The 15,721-nt window shown below is 55.6% G+C and overlaps 3 protein-coding genes across 3 annotated transcripts in view; 2 read left to right on the forward strand and 1 right to left on the reverse strand.

The window, feature by feature from the left end:
* Nucleotides 1–2,556: 2,556 nt before the first annotated feature.
* GCHFR (GTP cyclohydrolase I feedback regulator) lies at nt 2,557–6,235 on the forward strand. Its single transcript, XM_038580084.1, has 3 exons — nt 2,557–2,720; nt 4,485–4,579; nt 5,739–6,235. The coding sequence occupies exons 1-3, from the start codon at nt 2,685–2,687 to the stop codon at nt 5,860–5,862; spliced, it is 255 nt and encodes an 84-aa protein (XP_038436012.1). The 5' UTR covers nt 2,557–2,684; the 3' UTR covers nt 5,863–6,235.
* A 144-nt stretch (nt 6,236–6,379) lies between these two features.
* Nucleotides 6,380–10,937, forward strand: C30H15orf62 (chromosome 30 C15orf62 homolog). The gene has a single exon (XM_038580081.1). It carries the CDS (start codon nt 9,006–9,008, stop codon nt 9,531–9,533), a length of 528 nt encoding a protein of 175 aa, XP_038436009.1. The 5' UTR covers nt 6,380–9,005; the 3' UTR covers nt 9,534–10,937.
* Nucleotides 6,425–15,721, reverse strand: part of DNAJC17 (DnaJ heat shock protein family (Hsp40) member C17) — a 42,098-nt gene continuing 32,801 nt past the window's right edge. Inside the window, exons 5-11 of the mRNA XM_038580080.1 lie at nt 14,496–14,581; nt 14,156–14,252; nt 13,537–13,580; nt 13,004–13,081; nt 12,407–12,487; nt 11,941–12,051; nt 6,425–6,620 (exon numbers count right to left, since the gene is read on the reverse strand). Of these exons, the coding sequence (XP_038436008.1) occupies nt 6,498–6,620; nt 11,941–12,051; nt 12,407–12,487; nt 13,004–13,081; nt 13,537–13,580; nt 14,156–14,252; nt 14,496–14,581 (620 nt within the window). The 3' untranslated portion in view covers nt 6,425–6,497. The remainder of the gene's footprint in view (nt 6,621–11,940; nt 12,052–12,406; nt 12,488–13,003; nt 13,082–13,536; nt 13,581–14,155; nt 14,253–14,495; nt 14,582–15,721) is intronic.

Here is a 15,721-nt window from a genome sequence, read left to right on the forward strand (position 1 = left end):
CCATCCTGACCAGAGAGAGGAAAGCAGAGCAGACCCCAAATTCCTGTTCTCATCTCTGCCCCAAACAGCCAGAGATCTGCCCACGTGGCTCTTCCAAGAGAGGCAACATAGTCAAATGCCTCAGACCGTGGCTCCCCCCGCCCCCCAGCGTCTAACTACTAAGGTAATTGACACTTAAACAATTGTTCTTATTAAATATTTAATGGCTAAAAAAATTATACATATAATACAATAAAGATTGTGGACATGTATAATAACCCTTAGCACCCAGGTCCTACTGTGAGAAAGAGAACATCGCTTTTGCCTTGTAAGACTCCTGAATGGCTGTCCCTGCCTGGTTTGTTTTACTTCTCTCAGAGGTAAACACTGCCCTGAATATTACATTTATCATTCCCTTACTCTTCTTTATAATTTAACTACACATTTTTTATTGAATTATAATTTAATCATGTTTTTATCTCCAATGTATTGTTTAGTTTTGCAGGTTTTGAGCTTCAAGTAGAATTATTCTCTATTTTCCCAGAATTTACTTTTTCACTTAGCATTTTTCATCACTATGCAGTTTCCACTGTATCAATCAACCAAAAATGTACTCCACTTGTGATGGACATAAAGACCTTTTCCATTTTTTTTTGCTAAGTCCGTACAGTGCTGTGATGAATATTCTAATACATGTATCCTGATGAGTGAGTTTTCTTGAGGTTTATCTAGGAGGCATTTAGCTGGGTCATACCCATGCACAACATCGGCCTTGCTAGATGATGCCAAGTTGTTTTCCAAGGTGACTGTATCAATCACAACACTTTGCAATTCCAACAGTAGCATTCCAGTTGTTAGACCTGTTCACCAATACTCAATGTCTACAGATTGATTGATTTGGCAAATCACTGAAGTAGTATCTCATTGTAGTTTAAAATGTAGTGTGTTGTTGTTGTTGTTGTTGTAAGATTTTATTTATTAGAGAAAGCACAAGCACAAGTGGGAAGTAAGGGCAGAGGGAGAGAGAGAAGCAGGCTCCCGGATGAGCAGGGAGCCTGACTCAGGACTCAATCCAAGGACCCCAGGATCATGACCTGAGCCAAAGGTACACGTTTAACCGACTGAGCCACCAGGCACTCAGTTAAAATGTAGTTTGAAGAATACCTGGGTGGCTCAGTGGATTAAACCTTGGAATTTTGGTTTTGGCTCAGGGTTCAGGGTGGTGGGATTCGCCCAGTATGGACTCTGAACTCAGCCCATGAGTCTGCTTGAGACTGTCTCTCTCCTTCTCTCTCTGCCCCTCCCTGTGGTGCAGTCTGTCTCTATCTATTAGACAGAGAGAGAGAGAGGCAGGCTCCCCGTGGAACAAGGAGCCTGATGTGGGGCTCCATCCCAGGACCCCGGGATCATGACCTGAGCCATCCAGGCACCCCAATAGATAAATTCTAAAAGAATAAAATAAAATGTAGTTTGATTGCATATCTGGGATTTTTAATAATATTGAATGTCATGTTATAGGTTTATTGGCCATTTCCATTCTCTCTTTCGAAAGTGTCTAGTCAAGTCATTTGCCCATGTTTCTTCTATTGACTTGTCTTTTGTTGATTTGCAGGAGTTAATATATCCTGAGCATTAATCCTTTGTCAGTTTAACGAACCCTTTGGTAGGCATGACTATCTTATCTCTCTAGCTAAATTGTTAGTCTTGGAGGTGAGGAATAGTGGTAGAAAGTACGGAATAACCAATTAGACCAGTACGAGTCGTTCAGGATCGCAGCCTCCTGCTTCCCTTGCCGCGCTCTGCAGGCCGTGAAGCTGCCGCGGGACAGAGCGCGCCCGCCGAGGGCCCTTCGGGGCCAGGGAAGGTCAGACTGCTTCGGTTTCGCTTTGCTTTTCAGAGAACTAATCACAGGGCACGTAAAGAATCTTCGGAGTTTTCGGATTTTTCCCGCGCGCCGCATCTGGTCGGCCCGGCGGGACGCCCTCCGACGTGAGGGCCACATTCCGTCGCTTTCAAGCCCCGCGCGGCCGGCGCACGGCCGAGGGCTCAGTCCCTTTACCCATGTACCCGGGGGGCACGGCAATGCGAGGTTCGGACGCTGCCAGGAATCGGAGCCAGAGGCGGAGGCGCAGGGCGCGCGAGGTGGGACTTCGGCAGTGCCCGCCCCCCCCCCCCCGCCCCGGTCTCCCGAGCGCCGACGGAGGCCGCGGAGGCCGCGTCCGGGGACGGGGAGTGGGATCTGCCCAGGGCTTTAAGGTGTCCCGGGTGGGCTGGGCTGGAGCTTGGGAGAGACCTTCGGGAGGGTCGCCGATTGCTCCCCGCTCTGCTTCACGGGGCCGGGGCCGGGGAGCAGCAGGACTTCGGAACCCAGGGCCCGAGGCGCGCGGAAAGAGGGCGCAGGGGCCGCGGCAGCCGCCGAGCCCCGCGGGCCTCTCCCTCCTCGCGGCAGCCGCGCGCGGGGGTCCGGGAGCAGCGCCCCCGGCAGGAGGCGGGCCCCGAATCGTCAAGTGCGGGGGCGCGTCCCGGGCGCCTGCTCCTGATTGGCCGGCGCGGCGGTCACGGGCCGGGCGCCCGGGGTTGGGGCCGCCCCAGGCCGGAGCCGGAGTAAGTGGACTCGGCGCGCCGGGCACAGTCCCGAGGCCGAGGGGCAGGCGTCGGCGCCGAGCCCGAAGCCCTGGTGGGAGCCCGGCCCGGACGCGCGCACCATGCCCTACGTGCTCATCAGCACCCAGACCCGCATGGTGAGTAGCCGCCGGCCCGCAGTTGGCACAGGGTTGGGGCCCGGCCGGGGCACGCGGCGCTGCCGCCGCACCTCGGCCCCTCCCTCTCGGGCAGCGCCCGCCTGCGACCCGGGCCGGAGGCCGCCCGGGACACGCCCCCTCGGGCGGCGGGGCGGGGCCCCCCACGTCGCCGGGCTCCCGGGGCGCCCCGGCCGGACGGCGAGCGGGTGGAGTGCGTGCGTCCCCGCGGCCGAGTGACCCGGGCGCTTGCGGCTCCTGCCCCACCTGCCCGCCCGAGAAAGCCAGGGCGCCCTGGCCTCACGTGGGCAGCACCCACCGCCCTACGCAGCGCAGCCCCGCGGGGGGGGGGGGGGGGAAGTACTGGGGGAAAGAGGTTCGGAAAAGACGCGCCAAGACGCCAGAACACCTCTGCCAAGCGCCTGGCCCCCCTACAGCCACTAACGGCATCCTCGGGCACTTCCTGGAAGGCTTTAGGAGAGAAGGAGGGGGAGACCACTCGGAGTCAGAAGTGACGCCCCTTTCTCTGGGTGCAGTTTCCTGGTCCAAGACGGTGCTGGTCGCCCCAGAAATCTTTTAACTTCAGAACGGTACGACTGGGCGCCCCAGCCGGCACCCGCGCCCCTTCGCACTCCCTAAGTGCTGGGTGATCCGTCAGCAGGTGCACAGCTCCCTTGAGGTGGAGGTGGGGGCGGGGGGGGGGGGGGGAGGCGCGGAGGTCCCCGCGCACAGGTGAGGCCCCGGCAGTGCCTTAGGGCAGTGGTTGGAGAACCAGATACTTGTGCAGTTAAAATGTGCACTCCTGGGCCCCTTCCCGGGCCTCCCAAACTACCCTCTAAGCCTGGGGCTCGGGCATTCAGTGCTCTGCGGGGGATTTTTAATATATATAAATATATATAATAATATATATAAATATATATTAATATATATAATATATTTTTATATATTAATATATATTAATATATAAATATATATTTACATATATGTAAATATATACAAATGCATATCTTTGTTGATATATAGCATACATAGGTCATGAATTCACCAACTTTAAGTGTACAGTATTTTTAAAGCATACTCGAGTTGTGCAGCCATCACCATAATTTTAGAACATTTCATCCCCTTGAAAAGAAAGCCTGTACCCACACCCTGTATCTTAGCAGTCACTCCTCACTACCCGCACCCGCGAGCCCCCAGCCCTGTGTAACCACTAATCTACTTTCCGTGGTAATACATGGTCTTTTGGGCCTGGCTTCTTTCACTTCCAGGTTTTCAAGGTTCATCCATATTGTAGGATGCTCATTCCTCTTTTTTGCCAAGTAAGATCCCATTGTGTAGCTACATCACAGTTTACTTTATCCATTTGTCAGCTGACAAACATTTAGGCTGTTTCCACTTTTTTGGGTCTTGTGAATCAGTGCTGCTCTGAACACTCCTGTACAAGTTTTTGTGGGGACGTATATTTCATTTCTGTTTTCCAGGTGATTCTGATATACACAAACATGGGTAGTGATGCCTGGTAGGAAGTTGCCAGTAGGCGGACAACGAGCAGCTCAGCTTGGAGGGGCTAGGGACACCTCACCTTGCCCTGCCTGAACACTGAGGGCTCCACCCCTCCCCAGCCTGTGCTTAGTCCCCAGGTGCCTCAGCACCCTCACCAGCCTTGAACTGAGACTGGCTCAGGGCCAGCAGGCAGGGGAGGATGGACGGAGACCTTCCACCTCTCTCTGGCAGCCAACCCAGCAGCCACTGTGGCTTACCTTGCAGGAGGTGGGCCCTACCATGGTGGGTGATGAGCACTCAGATCCAGAGCTGATGCGCTATCTGGGGGCCTCAAAGAGAAGCGTCCTGGGAAACAACTTGTAAGTAATGGCATTCCTAAGGATCTTTTCTATGCTGGTCCCAAGACCTGTTCCTAATTCCTTTACACAACCAAGCCCAGGGATGATGCCACTGCCCAGCCTCAGAGGCCCTGCCGGCACCATGGGGATCCGTCCTCTGAGGGTTGGTCCTGTCTGTGGTCTTACTGCAGCCCCCAGGCTTGCTCTGAAAGCTTTCTCACTGGCCCTCCCTTCACAAGGGAACCCCAGGACAGAGTCAGACTGGATGGAGGACTCTGTAAGTGGAATACTCCTTATCCTGTCCTCTTATCTTTTTTTTTTTTTTTTTTTTTTTTTTTGTGTCCTCTTATCTTGAAGCTGGACCCTATAGAGACAAAGACAGGCACAGAGACAAAGGTTTCTGTCCTGAACTATCTGAGTAAGAAAGCTCAACTCTGCGGCAGCCTGGGTCCTACCTCCAGCTCAGCTGCTGCCTGGGAACTTGGCCACTTCCCCTGGCATTCTTCATACCAGCTCCACAGGCTTGGAACTCATGAGAAATGTTGCAAGAATGAGCCCCAGTTCAAAGAGGGGAAGGAGGAGCCCCTTGGGTCAAGGTTGGAGGGCTGAAGCCAACCCCATTCCTTTACCATGAGGCATTTGTCTCAAGATGCCCAGCTTGGGGCTCGAGCTGTTTATCTGACTGGAGCCCTTCACCTTCAGTTAACCCTGAAAGGAGGGACAGCAAGCATTCTCTGTGCTAGGGAGCAGCACCCAGAGCCAGGAGCTATTAGGGGCCAACTTGTTGCTCCAGGACTGCAGGGCAGAGCCCTTTGGCAGCGTGGGAGGGCCTTGAGAGAAAAGGCCATTCCTCCTAAATAGTACAGTGGCCCAGGGCACATGGGGCTGTCAGCAGACTTACATAGGTTCCGTATGACATCTGGAAAGCAACTCAACCCCTCCAAGATTTCTTATTTATAAAATGGGAACCTTCTGTAGGTTGTTGGGAAGAAGAAACAAAATATGCAAGCCATGTGCTTAACAGGGAAGGGGGCAAGGAGTGTGCACTTAGCCTAGTACCTAGAAGGCACTCAGCAAATACCAGGACTCCTGCCCAGGCCTGGCCATCAGCAGATACCAGGTGTGTATGGGGTCTCCGCTGTCCCCCTCATGCTGTCCCCTCTCCCCCTTCTCTTCACAGTTATGAGTACTTTGTCAACGATCCTCCCCGCATTGTCCTGGACAAGCTGGAACGCAAGGGCTTCCGTGTGCTGAGCATGACAGGGGTGGGCCAGACGCTGGTGTGGTGCCTGCACAAGGAGTGACTCTCACGCCGAGCACCCCTTTTCTGAGCGGTTGCCATGGGCCCCAGTCCTGAATCCCCAGTCACTCACTGCCTGGCCCCTCTCTTCCCGACTTGTCCTTTTCCTTAGCCTGGTGGCACTGGGCAGTGAATGGCCTTTGCTGAAACTTGCCTCAGCCAGTGGGAGAGGCAGGGCCCCCGCCCCCGCCGCCAGCTGCTCCTCCAGCTTCTCCCGGGCTGAGAGCCCCGGGGGAGGCTGTGCTCTGCGAGCCGGCTGAGGGGCCTGAAGAGCCAGCTTGTTCCTGGCCAGGACCGGGGAGCCCTGCAGGAGGATGGCCCTGGCGGGCAGGAGGGTCCTGTGGAGCTAGTCCAAGCCAATAAAGGACTGTGATGAATGGTGGCTCCTCTGCTCTGCTGGCGCAGTGACCCTCGCTGCGAGGAACGCCTCCTGCGACGTCTGCCCTCCCCCGGGAAGGGAGAAGCAGGCCTGGGGGAAACCCTTTCAGGCAGAGCCCAGGAACCAGGGCCACACATGGGTGAGCCAGCACCCTACACCTACATATGCAATAGAGATAGACTCTTGTAAAAAAAAAAAAAAAAAAGTTTATTGGTGACGCTTAGGAAGAGGGCTGTGGCTGCGTGCGCTGGGGCTGAGGGCTACGTGGGCTGCCCCACCTCATCCTCCCGCTGCATCTGGGCGATCAGCTGTTGCCGCTCAGCAGCCTGGCGCATGCGCATCATGACGAGGCTCTCGTAGTCCCTCTCCGACAGCACCGAGCCCTGGGGGACAGGGGGCACCAGGTCAGGGCCGCACCGCAGGGCACAGCCCCGCATTCCAGACTTGCAGGACTGGGCCTAGGCTGAACCTGAGCCAAGGAGTGCGGACGCCCGGGCCCTGCCAGGGGGCTCCCCTCGCGTCCATCTCCAGCAGCTCTCAGCCCCCCGCCCCAGGCCTTCCATGGGGCAGCCCTGCGCCGTCTCATCTCCGGCTGAATCACTCCATGCGCCAGCCAGGCCCTGGCTGCCTTCATTTCCTCCCTGCCCTGTATTGGACACTCCTTTCCTGGTTCTCGCCGGTTTCCGGTGAAGGGGTTGTGCGAGGTGCAGAAACGTCCAGAAACGTCCTCGGAGAGCACAGCCCCTCCCAGCTGCCTCCCTCCCGCCGTCGAGCTCCTGCTGGGCTCCTGCCAGGCCGGAGGGGAGGGAGCCCTACGAGACGCAGCCTCAATGGGCCCGGCGTTGGGAGAAGCAAGCATGAGGCCGCTTGCCTCCTAAAAATACACGCCAGGGCTGCCGGAGGGCAGGGCCTGTGTCTTTTTCTTTTATGATCTTGCCAGCACAGTGCGGGGGATTAAAGAGTGCTGTACGTTAATAATCAAAAGAATAACAAACAACCAACCCAGTGCACCAAGGCTGTGGGGTGGAGCGACAGCTCTGGCGGAGCTCTGATCCACCAACTCCACGCCCTGATAAGGTCTGCAGTGGGAATGAAATCACCTCTTCCATCAGTACAGCCGAAGCTGTGGGAAGTGTGAAGCCCACCCGAACTGGCGCAGAAGTGAGCCAGGCCAGGGGTTGCAACGCAGGGCCGACTGCTGAGCCTTGTTCGAGACCCAGTGAGTGTGCACTCACGGAAAAAGCCAGGGAGGGAAGTTCAGTGGTCAGTGACCTGGGGATTATGAAGGGAGTGGCTGGGGTTAATATGCCAGACCGTGGCCAACAGGTTTGAAGCAAGGGCTGTACAGAACCAGGAAGTGTGACTCAGTCCAGATCCCCCTGCTTCTCTGACAGTCCCAGCCTTCTCATCTGTCCCAGGCTGTGGCAGCGCCGAGAACAGGTGCCCTCCCAGCCAGGCCCAGGCACTGCTGATAGTGCAGCCCCATGTGGCCCAGCCTTTTCTACAGAGGGTCCCCAAATAAGGCCCAGGCAACCCAAGGGAAAGGACTGGAGCAAGGCAGGATAGGAAGCAGCAGGACCGTGGCCCTCAAGTACTCCCCCCGACCCTGAGGCCACAGGAGTAAATCCGGGAAGCTGAGGAACTGCCTGGCGGCAGGCTGAGGGGAGGACAGTTCTCCCACCTTCAGGTAATGCTGCTCTGCAGAGCAAACTTAAGAGTCACCCAGGCATGCCCTGAGCCCAGCCAAGGGAGGAGCCAGCCCTTTATAGGCATGGGGCTGCTTCCCGTTAACACACCCTCTGCCTCTTCCCCCTCATACCTGCAGGGTTGGCTAATGAGGGCCATCACCAGGCCTCAGGACTGAGTCACCCACACCAGTGACAGGTCTCTCTTCCTTCCCCAACAACTGTTCCACATGCCTGCCTTTCAATTAATTCCCACCCTCCCTGAGCTCCTCCCTCCCAGACACTTGGGGGATGGAGCGGGGTTGGGGATCCAGGCCCACCAGCTAGGGCTCCGAGGCCATACTGCTGTGGGGGCAAAAGGAGGCAACTGGTGACACAAAGCAGGACTGCCCCCAGAGAGTCCTCAGGGGAATCCAAAGCTCCCCACTGCCCTGGGGTGTTGGCCACAGCTGGCCCAATCCCGGTCCCCAGATGCTGCAATTACCTAAGAGCATGAAACCCGGCTTCCCACCTGACTGAGTCACCTGAAAACAACACATCCCCACTGCCGCATACTGGCACAAACAGCCAAGCCACTAATCAGAGTCCGGGAGCTGCGGCAGAGAGGCCTGGCCCCGCGCTGCCCTGAAGCCAGGGGCAGGGGCCGGGGAGGGTAGGTGAACTCAGGCCCACCTGGAGGAGCCGGATGCTGAGGAAGCTGTACAGGCTGCCCTAGCACCTCAAGATCCAGCTCTGGCACCTCAGGGAGCCCCCTGCACTCTGACTCTGACTCCAGTAAGTGCTGCTTCTTCCTCTTGGGTTTTTTTCCCACTGCCCTATCAAGTCACCAGGCCACTCCTGTCACTCTGGGAGACCCCTGTCACCAGGAACTCCCACCTCTCTGCTCTCCAGGACAAAAGCACCCTCTTCCCAGGATCTCCTCCCACCCTCCAAGATGCTGGCCAAAAGTCTGTGCTTCTAGCCCACTAGGGCGGTCTCCGGATTCTTGCCATTCGCTGCTCCAGCAGGAACCTAATGGTCCCTAGCTTCTCTTGAACTGGGCTGCTGAGGTACCAGGCTTGTCTGCTGGCTCCCCTGGGTGCCATGGAGACCTGGCGGAAAGGCTCCTTCCGCAACGCCTCCTTCTTGAAGCGGCTGAGCCTGGGGCGGCCGAGGCGACTCCGGCGACAGGGCAGTGTGCTTAGCCAGGCGAGCACAGCTGGTGGGGACCATGAGGAGTACAGCAACCGAGAGGTCATCCGGGAGTTGCGAGGCCGGCCAGATGGTCGGCGCCTGCCTCTGTGGGGGGACGAGCAGCCCCGGGCCACCCTGCTGGCCCCACCCAAGCCTCCACGCCTCTATCGAGAGAGCTCCAGCTGCCCCAACATCCTGGAGCCCCCACCTGCCTACACCACTGACTACTCGGCCACCCTGCCCTCAGCGCTGTCCCTGGCGGGCGCCCTCCACCACTACTCTGAGGACAACTTTTTGGACACTCCCCCTTCCCAGAGGACACCTGCTCCAGACCTCAATGATCCCTTCTTCTCCTTCAAAGTGGACCTGGGGATTTCACTTCTTGAGGAAGTTCTACAGATGCTGAGGGAGCAATTTCCAAGTGAACCTAGCTTCTGAATGGGGTGCAGGTGGGCAGCGGTGGGGTAACTGGAAGAGCAGAAGCCTGGAGACCCAGGAAGAAGGGGTCAGTTCCAGATGAAGAAAAAGGTAGGGATAAGAATCCAGGATCCTGCCTGCCCTCCAGGTCCTGAACAGTCTTCTCTGTCACCCTGGAGCGGGGGGGACAGAGGCACAGAGACAAGCTGGAAGTGCTGTGAGGGGGCACTTGCTGGCAGGAGCCCTGAAGGCAGTTGGCCAGGGTGGGAAAGGGAGGCCATGCTTGTAACCATAGAAAGCAGGCACAGGCCAACAGGGGGGGAGTTGGGGAGAGGAGGATATATGGACTGCAGAGATCAATCAAGTGCCCGGCACCAGCCCCCTCTGCAGCCACGGTTAACAGAGAGACATCACAGGATAGGTCTAGGCAAGAGCGGTTCAACCCAGGCCAAAGAGCAAAGTGGGGAGACCTGAGGGGAAAGCCACTGGCTACCTGTGGCTGTTCAAATTGAAATTAAGTAAAATTAAGAATTTAGTTCCTTGGTTGCACTGGCCACATTTCAGATGTCCAACAGCCACATGTGACTAATGGTACCACGGGACAGTGCAGGTTGAACACGGACATCACCCGAGAAAGCCCTACTGGGCAGCACTGGTCTAGACCACAGCCTGGAGCCACAAGTGCCGCAGCACGGGGTGGTGGAGAGGGGGAGCCCAACAGGACCTGCAGGGGAAGGCAGGGGCTGGTGAGGCATGCAGAGGGGCCAAGTTGTACTCTTATACTTGGGAGAAAGCCAAACAAATCATTTGCAGAAAAGGGACAAAGAAACAAGCCTCCAACGCAGCTGCCCAAGGCACTCCCTGGTGCCGAGGTAGGTGGTGGTAGGGAACGCCAGCCCAAGGACAGACACAGCTAGCAAAGGGCTGCTCGGGGGAGTTCTCAGAATTATTATTGATGGGAACACTTGGGAAATGTAGCAACAGTGGCAGATTTCCCTTTCTGCCCAAAGAGCTTAGGAAGACTGGATCAAGGATGGGCATGAAATTCGTGACTGTTACAGTCAAGGAGCTCAGCTAGTCTCCAGAATCCTCCACCAGGATTGGGGAGCTCTGCTTTGCCCACACCTGCTGATGAAGGGGGCCTGCCATCCAGCGCTGAGCCCACTGGTCAAGACCAAAGGTATGCTACTGCCCCTGCCTTATGGCCTGGACAGAAGACTTGAAACCAGAACACAATGGGTCACGTGGTTCTGACCCTCCAGGCCTCTCTGAGCATGGTAGAGGGGGAGAGGAAGCTTTGATGCACACTGCTTTCATACCCAGATCTGTGTCTTCCCCCTTCCCTCCTCTGTGCGGACTTGTTGCTGAGTTGAAAGGCTCCCCTCTGGATGCAGGAAATAATGAATAAAGTTCTTTGTAACATGGCTTATGGAGTGTCATCTGGGGCTGTGAAATGCTGCAACTTAACAGTGGGGAATGAGGTCTCTAAAGAAGGGCTCTGACCAGTTCATCTTCCTCCCCTGTCCAGGATCTGAGACACACTCCTAGGGAGCTTCCAGTCCTCACAGCCAGCTGAGGAGCACGGGGGGGGGGGGGGGGGGGGGGGGGGGGGGGGGGGCGGGTGCTGAGGCAATGAGAGCAAAGCCCTGTGAGCCCCTGGGGGCCCACCCCCTCCCCCCACGGAGCACTCTGTGAACACAGCAGCTTCAGGCTCCCACACAGATCTGCAGGCCATTTCGGAGAAGGGACAGCTCTGGGCCCAAACGCTCTCTGTCCCACCCACGTGGGGTGGTGTGATCAGGATCACGTGTGCATGTGTGCCTGTGCAGGTGCTGAACAAAAGCCCTCACAGAGAGCTGTGAGGACTAAGAGCCAGCACCAGCGCCAATCGGCAGCAATCTGTGTTTCACCACAAGGCGTGCACCCAGGCCGTGCCCCAGTGCCAGCAGAGTAGCCAGCGTCATTTCTAAGGAAATTCTGCCTCTTGATGGTCAGCCCCTGTCTGGAGCAGCCACAGACACACCTGAAGAACCAGAGCTGGGGAGCAAGCAGCTGCTCACATGGCCTGCCCTTTCCTTCCCTGCAGCACCAGGTAGTCTAAGAATGCTTCACCACAGCCAAGCAGCCCATGGGCCAGGAAAGCCCCTCTGGACGACAGTGAGAGCACAAAAGAGACCAGGATGTGTGGGGAAAGTAAGGTCTAAGAATTCTGGGCGGGGGGGGTGGGGTGGGGGTGGTCGGGGTAGGTCCTGGCACTCAGAGACAAGAAGACAACAGAACCACAGTCCTGTTCAGGTTGGCAAACCTGCCTTTCTCACTCTGCTCCTGACAAATTGGGATTTGGGAGGAAAGGGCCCTAAGAAGAGCCCAAACAGGAAAAGGTCCCTCAAACCCTGAGCAGACTCAGCTGAGAGGCATGGTTCCTTACCTGTGACAGTCCTGCATGTCTGGGGCCCCCCATGCCCTGGGGCCGTCCCTCCAACCAGGAGATCTTCAGAGGGTTATCAACTAGGCCCACTTCGTTTTGGACAGCCAGCTCCTGCCAAACACAGTACCCAGTTCTGGTCACACGGCTCCAAACAGCTATAAAGTGGCTCTCAGAAAGAACTAGAACCACCACTCTCATCCTCCAGGCAAAACCAAGCAACTTCACAGGCCTGCCAGCTTCTACAGGAGGGCAGAGGGTATAGAGCCAGGCAGTAGGAAACAGAGTCAGTCTATGCTCTCCTTCATCCCCAGAGCGTTCTTCTGCCCTTACCTTCACTGGCTGTGCCTCTACTCCCAGGAATGGGGTTGGATTGTGGATACCTAAGCTGAGAGGGCCCACAGTACTGGCTCCCTAGTCTGGAATAGTGGGGCCACCAGTGCCCCCCAAAGCCTCACACAACACTCACCGCAGCCTTGATGGTTGCAAACTCCACCACGGCAGTGCCAGCCTTCTTACTGGAAAGCACCAGGTTGAGCACCTCTCCGTACTGTGAGGACAAGGGGTTCCCAGTAAGCATGGCTCAGCCTTCAGGTGCAAGACAAGTCTGCGTTGGCCTGAGGCCTGCTGGAGCATTTCTAGCTAGGGGATAATGCTTTGTTGCTGAGATCCCCGGAGAGGGATCAGAGATGGGAAAGAAAGAAGATTTTTGCTGGGATACGGAAGAACAGCAAAGGAGAGCTGGGCAAAGGAAGAAGACTCAGACTGCCCCGGATAGTGGGGAAGGGGACGGGGGTCTTGTGCCACCTGCCCACCTCGTCTCTCCCCACACACTCAGATGGCAAGGGCGAGAGCTGGGAAGGGAAGGTGAGACCAGGGCAGAAGGCATATGGCAACACAGGGACTGGAGGGCCATGGCTGGAGAAAGCCTCCAGGCTGCCCTATGGTCTGTGAGACAGAAAAAAGGGCTGGTAGAAATGTTAAGGGAAGTTTACCCACAGAGATTTGGTGTTTCGCTGAGATGCAGATGGAGATAATGGGAAAAGGGGAAGGCAGCAGAGCAGACCTTCTGGAAAAGCTGCAGGAGGACATCTCTGGAGTAGCCGCCTTTTGACTCATCTTCCTTCTTGCATTTCCATTTTAGCTGAAAGGACAGCAGGGAGGGTCATTATTAAACACTGACCTTGGCCTGAATGGTCCCAGCGCCACACCTGAGCTTTACAGTCTGAGCGACACCAGGCACTTAGTCTTCCAGGCACTTGTAGTCTAGGAGGCACCCCCGCAAAAACATGTTCCTCTTGAAGATGGACAGACAGGGCGGCCTGCTCACCCAAAGCCGCACTTCCAGCCCTATGAGATGCTCTCCTTCCAGGGCTTCTGAGGAGTGCTGCCCAGCAACCACCAGGGCTAGGAGGGCCTTTCGTGGCAAGCTCCGAGAGGCCATCCTGATCCCCAGGCAGTGGAGGATGGAAGGATGTGGGTAGTGCTGCTGGCTCCCAGAGACCCAGTGTCTCTACCAGAACCCTTCAATCCCCCAGAAGCATCTGTTCTTGCTGCAAGAGGTAGTGTGCAGTTCCTCAGGGATCCCACAAGGCTCACCTTTAGCTTGGGGGTTCCTCTGTCTTCAGGATTTTCTGCCTTTCCTAAAAAATTTGGGAAAATTAGCAAGGTAGACAGGAGGGAGCCAGAAGGTTCTCTATAGGAGACACAACCCAGAACTTGTGGGAGACACAACCCAGAACTGCCTGCCTGCCTTGCTGATGAGCTTCACGGGGAAGGTAGAGGCAATCCCACCCCCATCCAGAGAAGCTGCCACCTCAGGGATGGTCTGCCCAGCAGCCTGCTGAGGGCCACGATTAGCACTCTGCCAGCGAAGGATTCTGAACACTTTCCTGGAGGATGAGATGGAGGCACAAATGCCACAGTTCTACTGAAACAAAGTATCCCAGAGACTTTCCCCTACTGATCTGCTCCAAAATAGAGCCAGCTCTGCTTAGGACTCCGACAAAAAGGGCCAGGAGATCTCAGGCAGAGTGAAAGACAATTGGCCTCAGAGAAGTGGTGGGAAGAAGGAACAGGTGGCATATGTGAGTCAGGTGCCCCCAGGGTTCCAAGCAGGTGGAAGCCTCCATAGCAACTCCACCAAGCAGCCAGTGTGGCTGCTCTGGCATCTGGAGCTGCCTCAGAGGGCAAGTGGGTGGGGGTGATGGATGCTTACCTCTCAACCTCTGCTCCCGTTCCTGCCGTATCTGCTCCTGGATCAGCCTCTGCTGTTCCTCCAGCTGCCGGGAACCCTCTTCTCTAAGGCGTTCGATCTGCAGAGCGGGGTTAGGGGGAGTGACAATTCTGTGCAGATCCAATTCCAGGTTGGCTCACCTTGTGAAGGTCCCTGGGAGGCTCCACCTGTAAGCTAGGGCCCAGCAACCTGCAGGTGGGACAGATTACCCAGATCCCACAGAAGAACAGGGAGAGGGCATGCCATCCCCGCCACGACAGCCACTTAGGCCCACCCTCCTCCTCTTGCTGATGGCTTCAGGCGAGCATGCCTGGATGCTCACCTCCTGCTCTAGCGTCCTGGTGCTCCGGCTCTCCTCCTCATCATCACTGCCATGGGCCTGGGCCTGGCGCTCTCGGGCCTCCAGGTCTGGGTACAAGAGGTGAATGACCCAATGGCTGGTCTAAGCGCTTTCTACATGTCCTCAGCCCGCCCAAAATCTCATGCAGGATCAAAACATATAGTAACTCTGCACCCTCCCTCCATGCCCATGAGCTTCATAAGTTAGTGTTTATTGAATTGAGAAAGGTCATAGCACAGATGAAATATAGGCTCCAGTGGCTGGGGTCTGGAAGAGTTAAGTCAGCTCACGCTGACCAAGCTGGTTCTCTGATCAGTGAACAGGGTGTGGGTGGGTGCTTATGTCAGCAGCCCAGGGCCATGTGGCAGGGATGCCAAGGGTGGAGCTGCTGGCCTGTTCCTGTGGTTTGGCATCACAACCTGACCTCAACCTTGGTGTTGATGTTTCTCCCACCACAGAGATCAAGTCCCCACTGTCTTCTTTACCTCCCTCTCAGCTCACATTTACCACCCAACCATGGTGGCTCCTAAAGGGATAGCAGATTCTGTGTGAGGACATCACCCCATATCCAATTTTAGTATATGTGCTGCTGAAGCGAGCACACATCACCCCATGACCTGGAGCCCTTCCCACCTTCCAAGAGAAACCTGCTGTGGCCCTAGGCCAGGCCAGGTGCTGTGACAAACCATCATCCCAGGCCTGGGACTCATGGCTTTCTTCTCTGAGCAATTACTTACCTAGAATCTCTGGGTTTTTGTTTGTTTTTGATAGCAAGATAAATGTATTGGGATGGTATATGTACATATTAAATATATGCATGTCAAATAGATAAGAAGAAGGGGAGAAATACTGGGTAAAAACTACCTGGAACAATCTTATTGCAGTGATGAAAATATTTTAAAACTGATTTATAGTCACAGTTGTACCATTTGGGAAATTTACTAAAAGTAACTGAATTGTACGCTTGGAGTGGGTAGATGTTACGATATTCAAAATACACCAAAATAAAAATACACCTCCAAAGAATGAAAGCTCTGTGCAGAAGTGAGGCTGGAATGCATCAAAAGACCCAGAATGGCATGCTGAACAAGAACACAGACTTTACTCATACTGCGTGGGTTTAAATCCCAGCTTCAGCAAGTTCTTATCCTTTTAGTGCCTTAGCTTCTTTATCTATAAAAAATGGACTTAGTAATACCCACCTCCTT

This window comes from Canis lupus, chromosome 30 (genome assembly GCF_011100685.1).
Source record: "Canis lupus familiaris isolate Mischka breed German Shepherd chromosome 30, alternate assembly UU_Cfam_GSD_1.0, whole genome shotgun sequence".
In the NCBI taxonomy this organism is placed as follows: Eukaryota; Metazoa; Chordata; class Mammalia; order Carnivora; family Canidae; genus Canis; species Canis lupus.